Source organism: Orcinus orca, chromosome 4 (assembly GCF_937001465.1).
Source record: "Orcinus orca chromosome 4, mOrcOrc1.1, whole genome shotgun sequence".
Taxonomy (NCBI): domain Eukaryota; kingdom Metazoa; phylum Chordata; class Mammalia; order Artiodactyla; family Delphinidae; genus Orcinus; species Orcinus orca.
The window spans coordinates 102,178,585-102,191,777 of NC_064562.1; the positions used below are offsets into that span (position 1 = coordinate 102,178,585).

The 13,193-nt window shown below is 35.3% G+C and overlaps 1 protein-coding gene across 8 annotated transcripts in view; it reads right to left on the minus strand.

The window, feature by feature from the left end:
* The window catches only part of LOC101273691 (recombining binding protein suppressor of hairless), a 231,021-nt gene that overhangs the window by 12,002 nt on the left and 205,826 nt on the right, over positions 1-13,193 (minus strand). For all 8 annotated transcript variants that reach the window (XM_049708978.1, XM_049708980.1, XM_033421624.1 and 5 more), the window contains 4 exons: positions 8,874-9,039; positions 4,472-4,646; positions 500-637; positions 232-344 (listed from right to left, as the gene is read on the minus strand). In XM_049708978.1, the coding sequence (XP_049564935.1) occupies positions 232-344; positions 500-637; positions 4,472-4,646; positions 8,874-9,039 (592 nt within the window). The remainder of the gene's footprint in view (positions 1-231; positions 345-499; positions 638-4,471; positions 4,647-8,873; positions 9,040-13,193) is intronic.

The following is a 13,193-nucleotide window of genomic DNA, read 5'->3' on the forward strand; positions in this document are numbered from 1 at the left end:
TATGCTTGTATTTTTAAAGAAATTTGAAATTCTATGCTTTTGAAAACTTGGTCCTGTGTTGGGATGAAGCAGGTACCACAAAGAATGAATAATGTATCTACATTAGTTAAGAAAATAAATCCTAATGTAACTTTATAGTGCCCTCTATTGAACATATCCAGATATACAACCAAAAAGGGAAAAGGCCACCAACATTTATTAGAAACAGTCATGAAGTCATTAAGGCCATACCAATCTTGGGAGTGCCATGCCAGTAACTGAACACACAAGTTTGACTGTTTGTCCATAATGGATGTATCCATCGCGGACTGTGAATTCTTCTCCTTCTGATTCATCGTCATCCACTGCAGTGTAATGGAAACAGATCAAATTATCATCTTTTAGAACTTATTAATCTGCTTATAAAAATGACAAAACTTAATATATCTGTATGTCTTATTAGTAAAATGAATTTAACAATTTCACACGAAAAAAATCAAATGCGTATTTTTATACTCACAGAGATGAATGTAAAATGCTCCCCACTGCTGAGAACTGGCATGGAAATTACCTCCTTCTACATGCAAGTATCTGGTACTAACTGTCTGGGATCGAAGTCGATTAAACAGAGCCACCTTTGTTCCTGAGGCAATGCATACTGCAAAGAAAACACAGCTCCTATTTATGTGAGTGGGGTTTGGGGGCGGGGCAACAGTGGAGAGCAAGAAGGGACCAGTACCCGGTGAATGAGGACTATGCATTACTATCATTTAATAATTAATGGATTCTGCTAACAATTCTTTTAACCCTCTAAGAAAATACAGATGATACCCCCAAAAATCAAGGTAACTCTTTATCAATAATGTCAAGCTAAAGATATACAATATGTCCATAAAAATCTTTTTTTTTTTTTTTGCGGTACTCGGGCCTCTCACTGTTGCGGCCTCTCCCGTTGCGGAGCACAGGCTCCGGATGCGCAGGCTCAGCGGCCATGGCTCACGGGCCTAGCCGCTCCGCGGCGTGTGGGATCTTTCCGGACCGGGGCACGAACCCGTGTCCCCTGCATCGGCAGGCGGACTCTCAACCACTGTGCCACCAGAGAAGCCCCATAAAAATCTTTTTTAAATGAGAGTTACACAGTATGTTTAATGCGGTGCTGTTTTTAAAAAGGAAGTTACTTTTAAAATAATAAGTGTCCAACAGTAGGAAACTGATTAAATAAACTATAATATCATTCACCTATTTGAATGATGTGTATTTAAATGCATTGGTAAGAAAATATCTCCCTGATATATCACTGAATGGAAAGCACACTCTTTATACTGTGGTTCCATTGGGTAAACATATACATTTTTATGTGACAGCATGTGTCTCCATGTGCTCACATCTATTTCTATGGAATACATTCATAGAGAGGGGTGTGGAAGGATGTTTACCAAAGTTGATGGCAACTGCCTCTGGATACTGTGATTTTAGAGATTTTGCTTCCTTCTAAATACCTTACAGTATAGCACTGCATGAAATTTCTCGAAAAAGCAACCACATCTATGTAAGCAAGAAAATACTCTGAAAATGAAATATGTTCTCTGCCATCAAGTAACTTAGAGTCAATAGAAATATAAAATTAAAGAGGTAATCCTGTAATTTGAATTGGAAACAGCCTAAATACATGACATTATACCTCCTGATGCAAGAACACTACATCGCTGTGAAGTAGGCTTGCCCTCTAGTAACAAACAACAAAAAAGAACCAAAGAACAACCACCTTAAATCTGACCAAGTTTCTAAATTTACTGACAAAGACTCTCTACTTGACCAAACTTTAGACAGGCTCCTCTGAGCCCTTTTTCCACCGGGACTCTTCCTTGGGCCCTGGCATTGGCCTGCCTAGCCCGGTTATTGCCAAGAATCCTGCTAAACCATCCTCCCATCCTTGATATCTGTTCAAGTTCCTCCCCTCCACCTTTATATCTGATCATCTAGGCCTGTCTTCATAAAAATTCTGGTAAGCTAGTTTGTCAAGAATCCCCCTTCCCTTCATGTCTCTCTCCTCTTAGTAACTTTCCATCCACTGATCCCCTCAACTCTGTTCCTTGGCTATAAATCCCCACTTCTCCTTGTTGTATTTGGAGTTGAGCTCAGTTCTTTACTGAAATCTCTTTTCCCTACTGCAACGGTAGTGAATAAAATCTGTTTCTAACCATCTTTAGTGTCCAGCTCTGTTTCTCTCTGACACTACAATTTACAGAAAATACATTAAACTACACCAAGGAAATATAATTAGCAAATTCCAGTATGTGGAAATCTCTCATGGTCGACTGACTCAGTCTCTTGAATAAATAAACTACAAGAAGAGAGAGAGAAACAGAGAGATGTAGAGAAAATCCACAGATTAAAAAAAACTCAAGGACATGTCAACACAATATATAGAATAATATCTGGTGGATCTTATTTGAATTTTGATTCAACCAAAGGGCTAAAAAAAAAACCCCACATTTTAGATAATTTTAAATTTGAGCACTAGCTAGGTATTTAATGATACTAAGAAACTATTTCTTTTTATAGTTGTTTTATGTTTATTTTTATGTGATCATGGTATTGTAATTATATTAGAAAACAAGAGACCCTATCTTTCAGAGATACACAGAAATATTTACAGATGATATAGTGTCTTGGATTTGCATCAAACTAAAATGAGGGCAGAGGAAAGTGTGTGTGGGGGGTAGGGTTACAGATGAAGATAAATCAAGACTGGCTTGAAGTTAAGATCAGTGCTCCAAGTTAGAGGATGAACACAAGAGGTTTCATGTCATTAATGCAACTGTCTACTTTAGTATGTTAGAAAATTTCCATAATATAAAGTAAATGATGATGATAATAATGACCAAGCAGACTAAAAACCATCCACTACATAAAATCCCATTAAGTTCATAATAAAACAAAACAAAATAAAAACAAGCAAATAAACCAAAATCCTAAAACCTCACTGGTCACCTTCAAAGAATACTATTGTTATTCTGCAAATTAGTAAATAAGAACCTATCCTGGCTTTTCTCCATAGACTATACTTAAAGCAAACAGCTAACAAATGCAAAAGTTAAGAATAAAAGAATTAGAAAAATCATCATTTTGCAGCCCTTAATGAAATACTAGATTTAAGCAGCCATCATGAAGGGCTACTGAAATCATTAGGTTAAAGGTCGCTGAGGAACTTTATAACTAGTGGATTAGACTAACAACAGCTCAAATTACTATAACCAATCTTAACATAACAAGAAGTGGGATAACCAGATATTACATGACTTCTGATCTGATAGAAATGAACATACATAGGAGCAGCTAATTCTAAAATAAAAGTTTAACCAACAGTTTGTAGAAAATATGAGAGACAGAGGAACAGGAATCAGCCAGATCCAGAATATGGAAATTCCACAGGAAAAATGACCCAGTTTCAACAAATAAATAACACAGAAGGAAAAACAGGCTGGTGGAAAGAGAAGAAACCATTACAGATTAAAATGTATGAACCTTGTTTGGATCCAAGTTTGAACAAGCCAACTGTTAAAAACAACAACACAACTGTAAAAAGATATTTCTGAGACAATGTGATAAATCTGCACACGGACTAGCCATTAGATGGCATTAACGAACTACCATCAACTGTTGTTGGGTATAATGATGTTTAAAAGAATATTATCAGTTAGAGAGTCACTACTGCAGAAATGGTTGAAAGGATAGGATGTCTGAGATGTACATTAAAAAATTCCAGCAGTTGGAGGAGGAAGGAAGGGGTGGTGGTGATAGAGATGATAAAACAGAATTGGTAAAACCTGTTGAGGCCAGGTGGTCACCTTATACTACTTTCTCCCTTTTATGTAAGTTTGAAAGTTTTCATAATAAAAAGTTAAAATAAAGAAAACTGGGTACAGAGGTTGAAGTGTAAAATTCAAACAGCATTTATCTGCTATAGTCTAAAAATGTGCTGATGAGGCAGCAGTCTCTGCCAGTGCAACTACATCAAAATTTTTGTTCAGGTTCTCAGGACAGCCTTCCAAAGCCCATTTGATATAACAGTGTTTCTCAAAGGGGTGCTTTTGATATTCTAAGTGAATCAATTCTTTATGGAATGGGAACCTTCTTGGGCACTGCAGGACATTTAGACACCCTAATGCTAACATTACTCCCTCCAGTCACTGTGACAGCAAAAGGAAACTCCCATTTCTCCAAATGACTCTGGGTGGCAGTGATGAACCAATTCTGTTTAAAAACCACTTCCCTACCCCAGGTATTGCCCATTTTTAATTAAAGAAAAAGACAATAAAGCAGCAGTAATAACTGAATATGACTTTTTCAGATAAAGTGAAGACCACAAAAATATTTGAAAAAAAGGAACTGGCTACTGAAAAGCAATTTTTAATTTAAAAAATAGCTGAATTTGTCTTATTAGTTCATGTTGGGAGTTGAGGACAAAAAAGAAAACAAGTATACATACAGTCAGCATTTTTCAATGACTGCTTCTTTTTGGAAGGTTTGGAGATGACTTTTATCCGCTTGCTGAGGAACACACCAATGTCATCACTATTGCCATAGAACATCTTTACAGAGAGCATGAAGTGCTTTCTCTTGTCTGAATCAGATATATACAATGTTTTGGCCGTGCAATAGTTCTGTGAAAGAAAAGGCAAGTTTTAATAGCACCAAAACCCTGTCAGCTATGTACCTACAACTCAGTATGGCCACGTCTAAGTTTGATCAGACTTAAAGGCAGTAACTCCACAGAAGCGCTGATAAAAACCAACTGTGAAAAGTACTGATCTCTGAAAACAAAGTACAAAGTCTTCCTTATCAAGTCTACGAAATACTAACACTGTGTTGTTTTCCCCTCTCAAAAAGGCTTTTAAAAAATAGTCTTTTCTTGTTTTATACAGCTCTACATCTATTTCACAGAATTACCAATGTTATAGCAGTAATTTTTTAAAATAAAATTTTACAGTTAAAAAATTCCATGACTGTCTTTCTGCAAATAAGATATAAAGAAGGCTATCAGAACTCAATTAAATTATGTAAAAGATTTTAGCACTGATCCTTCTCAAAATAGTGCATACGTTTTTTCTTATATAGCCGAACACTAGAGTAACCACCCATGAGTCTGAGGAAAACAATATTTTTTGAAATAGCTAACACTTTGCCCAATGGGATAATTCCTATTGCATCACCAAAAGAACTGAATTTAAAGGTACTAGAGAAAACAAACGCAGCAAAGTACTATGTCAGTTTATCAGAAATTAAATTCTGGTAACTGAAAGGATAGTATTAAAGAATTATAGCACTTGCAAAACAACAAAGATACTTTGAAATGCTACTATTTCAATTACATATGACAATTCTAAAATCTTTCCTATTCCCTTGATCCCTGTGAATGAGGGAAGAGGCTAAATTATTGATCTATTTTTCCAGATTGGGTAAATAATGCTCAAGTACAGCTTAAGTATTTAAAATTCTGAAATATATATATATATATATTTTAAAATCATTGCTCTACTTTAAAATTAGGCTAAACAAGTTTCTTGACTACCTCTGCTGTGTGTTCCTTTTAGAAAGTAGTGCAAATGCCACTCATTTAGAAAATAACTAATGGGCTCTAGGTGTTTAATCTTTAAAATATTACTCACAGCCAATTTTAGTACCAGAACAAAAATCATGCCATACTTTATTGCATTTCTCAACAGCAAAGTTATATAAGAAAATTTAGGTGCCGTCTTGAATATTTTACTCAATTAAGTTTTTATAAATTCAAAAGGGAGAGAAAAGCTTTGAGAGGCTTTGTTCTGCACAAGGCAAAGTTAAGATAAAGCTCATAATAGTAATAAGAAAAATTAAAACAACAGCCTTTGCACTCACTCAGCTCCTTTCACTCCAGGATCTCTAAGTGTTCAGGGATGCTGAACCATGGCCCTGCCGTACTTTAAAAAGCTCTGAAAGTCAAATAAAGCCTGCACTATGGAATTATTCTACAACGTAAGACAAAGTCTAGGAAGATAGGTATTGATACACTAAAGAAGAGTACTCCCATGTAACAAAAATAAAATGTGTACCTAAATGAAAGCAATTAAATTCTAATGGCAAAACTTAAAAATGATGAGATCACTTAATTTGAGTGTTAACATTAGGGGATATGATCTATATCAGAAAAGAGAAAATACTGAAATCTAGCATAAATGGTAAGGTAGACTGGCAAACAGGAAAGGAAAAAAGAGCAGAGAAAATTGGGTCATAACACAGACACTCAAAGGGCTTTATTTTGTTTGGAAAAAGCAAACATACATATATCTCCTTGGAAGGAAAGGAAATATACCCCTAATTACAAAAGTGAGTAGTTTGAATCCACAAAAAAATTCTAATAAAGCTATCTCAGATACAATTTATTATTTTTTAAAAGCTACAAAGCTACTGACCACAAACTACTCAAATTTCACAAGAAAAAAAAAAAAAAAGGACAAGTCACTGATTCAGAAAGAGTATTACAGCTTTAAGACGCTAAGTAAATAAAAACTGAAGTTACATTTGCTTCATCATACCAAAAGGCTAAATTAGCTAATAAAATTCTAAAACAGAAAATGGCATATAATAAATCTGTCTATAAACAATGAAGAGTTTAACTTAAAAAACATCTTTCTGAAGACAAGATCTTCAGGAAAGAAAAAAAATCTGCCCTGAAATAAAAAATACCAAATATAATGCTACAAAAGTTTATAGAAATATCTGAATTGTAGAATTTGAATTATATAAACAAAACAATACTAGCAACATAGGTGTAGGGGATGTAATTCTTTAAAATAAAAATACAAGTGTGCTAATTAGGGAAGTAATTCATGTTGCATAGCTTACCTAGTTCCAACTATGTAAGACAAAAACTGAGGAAATGAATAGTTAACAAATTAAAAACATCAGATCCAAAATATTACCAACATATAGTTAAATGTCATGACCATAAGGGCTGCATATACTAGAACTTTGTTGTAATGAAGATTAAAATAAGGACAAATACCCAAAAATGCAAAATAAAATCCCTCCTTTTTCAATAATGACTAATTGTACCATTCAATGAACAGGCTGTTGAAAGAAAATAACATTACCTTAAATGAATGGAGGTTAAGTGAGATAGGACCAAAGTGCCTCTTTCTGAAGCTCAGCATCTATCCACTGCTTGGTCCATCTTTGCCTGCCTGGACCCAAACTTACCTTGTTCCTGTACCTTGATGATCCAAGCATATGATTATGCTGTTCTTTCTGCCTGGAATGACTTCTGCTGACTCTCAACCAGTCTTATTCTCTATAGACTTCTCTAATAGCATTTTTCATTATAACTAAATATTAACACATAATTTTGGCATACAGACACTGTACTACCCTGTAAGTAGGTGTTTTAAGCACTATTTAATGCTCAAGCTCTCAGGTATTCTCTTCTGCAAATTTCTAGGGCTTGGGGAAAGGATATAATGGCAGAAGTTGAAGAAAGATGTACTAAGCCATTATGCTGAGAAAAGCAAGTGGCGGTGCTGTTTGTTTGTTATTACCTCCCTTAAAATTGCTGGAAGCTGGAAGTGTTAAAGCAAGCAATGAAGTTCAATTGACACAATTATATACAATGGTAGCTAGAATCCCTGGCTTCTTACTACTATCTGATCTAATTACCATTCACAGTTCCAAATGTCTAGATGTACAGCTTAGAGACATATCACTAAGACTTTCTATATAACAGAAAAATAGATGAGACATGACTAAGGCCTATTTGTTCAACCCACTACTTAAATATATCTTTTACCTTGGCTCAAGGGTCATAATTCAGAAATATTTTACACTGCTCTATTTTAAGATGAAACAACCTTTACTGTAGTAAGTTTTATCCCAAACCTAATTTAAAATACATAGTTGACAAGCCTTAATGATAAAAATATAAAGATACAAATGACATAAACATACTCAAATTTGAAGGAGGTTGAAGGCTCCTTATTCTCAGTGCTCATTATCTGTAAAATGACTAAAATTGAATGAGAGTACAAATCCACTAGCTCACCACCCTCAACCTTGCCCTCCAAACTCCCATTCTTAGTGTCGGCTACAATACAGCAAACACTAAGACATTCAACAAAGACTTACTGAATGAGAAAACACCTATTTATGCAGTACTTTAAAAGACATTCATGTAGTCACTGAAATCAGAAATAACCATTTTTCAAATTTTAATATCAAGAGAAAACAAAGTAATAACTAATGCTAAGTCACTGAAGAACTACTTTTGAAAACTAAAGGTACAGACTGAAATAACTGCTTTCTAAATCGATAAAATACAATTAGTAAAACTAACTCATAAATTTTATTCCCTAGTAAAGTAATCAAAGAAAATACCTAAAAGTTTGAGTAAAGGTAATCATGGCTGTTCCTGTCTACACAGCATATTTCTGTTCTACACTGAAGCTAAGTAAAACATTTATGATGTTTATAACCCATAATACTTTGTTTCTAGTGTAAGACTAAGATTAAATGAGTAGAATAAAACATTATTGAACTATGTATTTTCATTGTTGTTTGACTATCATGCCCCTGTCAGATGGATGAGCAATTAGCCTCCTATACTGGCACCCAACAGAAATCTGATTCACAGCCTGCTAAAACTGCTAGCAAGCTGAGGAAGCTTATTGTGTGCCACCTTTAGATGTCAACAGCTCAAGCTCCATCAATCACGACTAAACCACAGCTACTTGAGAAGTTTATTTCTGGTTCTGATTTATATATTCAAAAGAGTGATACCAATAGCCATAAAAGGAAAAAAAAAAATCACCACTACAAAAACAAGTAAGAAAATTGCATTCTGGTACCATGGTTCTCTTTACCTTTCCTTCCAAGTTCAGCTGCTGCATTTCTTGGTCACTATTTCCTATTCCAATAAATGCACACGGTTGAGACTCTTGTTCAGAACAACCATCGCGTTCCATTTGTTCTTTTTTTTTCTTCCATCCACTGCCCATAAGATATACACAAGGAGGAGGGCAAAAGAACCTGAAACAATGAGGGGGAAAAAACACAATGCAATTACATTCAAGAAAGCATTTCCTTTTCTTAAACACATGAATACAAAATCATGCTGAACTGCACAAAGTTAGCTCCTAATGAAACATTTTGGTGAAGTCTTTTGTAATGCAAATAATCATATCCACAGCACAGAAATCAAGACTTCCACTTCCATTTGTTCAGGTAAGGTTCATCTATATTGATGTTATGCATTCACTTAGCCTAGATATTTTTTAGAGCAGGGAACGTCTCTTTTCACATAGCTCAGAGTTTTGAACTACTGCAGTTCAACAAATCCAAAGTACTCTAACATATACAAAACATGGTATACCATCACAGAATCTGCAGTTACTGATTAACGTCTACTCAAAATGATGTATCATTAATTAATGACATTCTTGGTATGGATATTACTCTTAACTTCATTTGGTAATTAACCTGGAAAACAGAATTAGAGCAATGCCCAAAGTAGAAAATTTCGAAATACTAATAACTAAGTAAAAGAATTGAAAGCAAAATGAATCATTGGATTACTATATATCTTACATCCTGAACACCTGCTGTATGTGGATGACTGAAAGAAAAATATACTGTATCCTTTCAACTCACAGACAACCAAGAGATTTGTTTCGCTAGTTGCCAAAAACCCATCCTCACAAATTCTTCCCACCTAGAATAATTTCCTTATAATCTTCTCTTAGTAATTACAAAATATCTACTTCAAATCCCAGCTCAGGCAGGCCCCACATTTTACATAGTTCAGACCATCAATCCAGTCCTTGTGTAGGGTGTAATTCCTTTGCTCAATCACACACTGACTTACACATACTTTAAAACATTTATGTCGGGACTTCCCTAGTGGCGCAGTGGTTAAGAATCCACCTGCCAATGCAGGGGACACGGGTTTGATCCCTGGTCCAGGAAGATCCCACATGCCGCGGAGCAATTAAGCCTGTGCGAAGCCCGTGCTCCACAACAAAGAGAAGCCATCTGCAATGAGAAGCCCTCGCACCGCAATGAAGAGTAGCCACCGCTCACCGCAACTAGGGAAAGCCGCCTGTGCGCAGCAACGAAGAACCAATGCAGCTAAAAATTTAATAAATAAATAAATAAAATAAAGTTTAAAAAACATTTATGTCATGTCTCGTCAAGGGGCCTGAAAACTCAAATACCTACACAAATAGTAGCCAAGTAAATTCAAATAGCAGCCAGGTAAGCAATATAAAAAGCTGTACAATAAATAAGTAGAAATATCCCTCAATTACCCAAAGAAGTAGGTTCCCTCCCTTCTTTCTTGAAACACACAGCCCTCATGGTAATTCCAACTTTTTGTACAGCTATAAGCATAGAAATTTCTTTCTTAATCTTTTAAGCCCACTGAAAGAAAAAAAAAAAAAAGAGCTTAACTGCAAAGAGCATCAGCCAATGCTGTGTGGCTCTGATGACAAGGAAACAATTGGGATCAGCATGCATGTGAGTATACACTCACCCACCCACTCACAGGGCTGAACTATGGGCGTGGAGGCCTAGTGCTGGCCACATCCTCCAACTTCCCAATAGTTGCCTGAAATCAAGTTTTACATGAAATTCCTAATTTTAAAATTTTGCAAATAATTTATGCCTTTTAACACTTTTTAGGCCAACAATGTACAGACTTAAAAAAATAAAAAACTAAAGAACTGTACACAGGCATGTGTGTGTACATACCTACACACAGATACCATCATGCTGGATTTAGCTTTCAGGCCACCCTAAAGGTAGTAAATTGGGAGGCTGGGGTCAACATATATATACTACTATGTATACTAATGAGAATCTACTGTGTAGCACAGGGAACTCTACTCAGTGACCTGTGGTTACCTAAATGGGAAGGAAATCTAAGAAAGAGTAGATATATGTATACATATAACTGATTCATTTTCCTGTACAGTAGAAACTAACAACACTGTAAAGCAACTATACTCCAATAAAAATTAATTAAAAAATAAATTAAGTAAAGGTAGTAGAGTAGTGTCTACTTGTTTGCTTCCCCCTCAGCACCTACTACAATACTGACTGAATTGAATCAAAATACATGGCACCTACTTTTTGCTCAACTCTACCAAAGACTACTTTAGAGGCAATCTACATACAATTTATAGGAAGTGAGCTGGGTTTATTTAATTTTCATTAATTCACAAAAATTTATTACACCCCTAGTCTATACTAGATACTGGGAATATATTAGTAGTTAAAACAAACAAAAATTCTTGTCCTAATGGAACTCAGAGTCTAATAAGAAAGACAATTTTAAAAAGCTAGATGACTAAAATAACATATATACTCTGTTAGCTGATGGTAAGTACTGAGGGAAAATAATAAAGCAGGGAAGGGGTACTTAAAAATGTAGAAGACCTGGGTGGCCAGAGAAAGCCTATTTAAGAAGATGACTTTAAGTCATGACCTAAAGCCATGGGTTTCTAGGGTAAGAGCATTTCAGAAGAAGGAATAAATAGCAAGTGCAATGGCTCCAAAGTAGAAAGGACTATAATGGACGGCGGAGAAACAACAGACCAGCGTGGCTGGAACAGAGACGAGAACAACAGGAGATGAAGCCGGAGTAATGGGGAAGTAGACCTAGCAGGTCGAAGGGGTCAGGCTGAGTTAGGATGAAAATCTTCTGGGGTCTTCTCATATGTATCTAAACCAACAGAAAGGAATCAGAGCAGCCTTTGTTCCTGTATACTCTCTGTCACCATGGACATAGAGGTCACAGCCGAGGCAGTGGGCTCAGTTCCAGGTCACTCCAAGTTTGGAGGGATGCCTGGATTAGCTGGGCTAGTTCAGGAGTTGGCTCAGTTCAAGTCTGCACCACGGATCTTTCTGGCCTCTAATGCTGGGAACCACCCAATACTTACCATGGCACAGATTCAAATATCTAGCTGGCACACTATCAGGAAGTTGAGAAGGCATCAATTTTGGAAGCTTGTCTACTATTAGTATTTTATTGACAGATGTTAAGCCTCCTTAGTAAGTTGGTATATCAGCTATAAAATTCGAAAAGCTTTGTTTTACTATAGTGTACCAAATGTAGTGCTGGTTTTCTCAAGAGTACTGTGATAAAATGGCATGAAACCAACAGGGCATAAAAATCAGACAGGTTGACAAGAAATTCTTTACCACTCAAAACACTGACCTAGGTTCTATATTGAAAGTGCTTTCCAATCTTGTAATAAATGTAAGAAAAATGAAGATTCTTCAACTGCCTCTGAACTAGCCTTATTTTTATATCAACTCTACAACTATTCAAGAAAGCTGTGATGCAAGAAAATTGCAAACCCAATATAAACATTAAGATTATTTCTACCATGTGATGATGAAATCATATTTTAAACATCCCAATATTGTCACTCCCTAAAAATCAGCTAATGAATCAAATCTTCATTTCCAGAAACTTCAGTAGTAATATAATAATCAAATAGAAGATAGCATCAATACAAAAAAATTTACAGACAAATGAAAGAAAATTAAAGGGAGGAGGGTAAGGAAAAAATGCCACCTAATTAACAAAAGAAAAATTAACATACACCTTTATAAGGTGTATGTGAATCGATGATTCTTTGAATTTGGACAGCTGGTCAATATGTACCAAACATTCAGTGAAAAGTCTGACCAAGTGGCTAGCTTTTGGAGTTTAACAGCTGCTATAAAAGGACACTTTATGAAACAATGTGCCTTTATTTTCTAATCTAAGCAACTATGACAAACAATGCTTTTATTTGCCACTTGGTGGCGATATGCACACATTTATGATTTCATTCATTTCCTAGTTCAACAGTCAGCCTTTATTTTCAGAGAGTGATTCAACAAGTTTTTCCTCATATCCTGAGATGAGGTCTGGAAAATACCTTACAGATTCAAAGAAACCTTTTTATTTAGCCCAATATATAAGATTAGACAAAATCCAAACACATCATTTACATTTTTTTATTTTGGCAGAATCATTACCCTTTGATGATTATTCATACTTCCCCTAACACAAAGTTGAAGAAATGTTAATATGTCTACTGGCATTTCCATATCTTTAATAGAAATTTGCCTCTAGACAAAATAATTTTTTCTTTAAGTTTATTTTTCAATTTGAAAAGACCTTCTTCGATTAA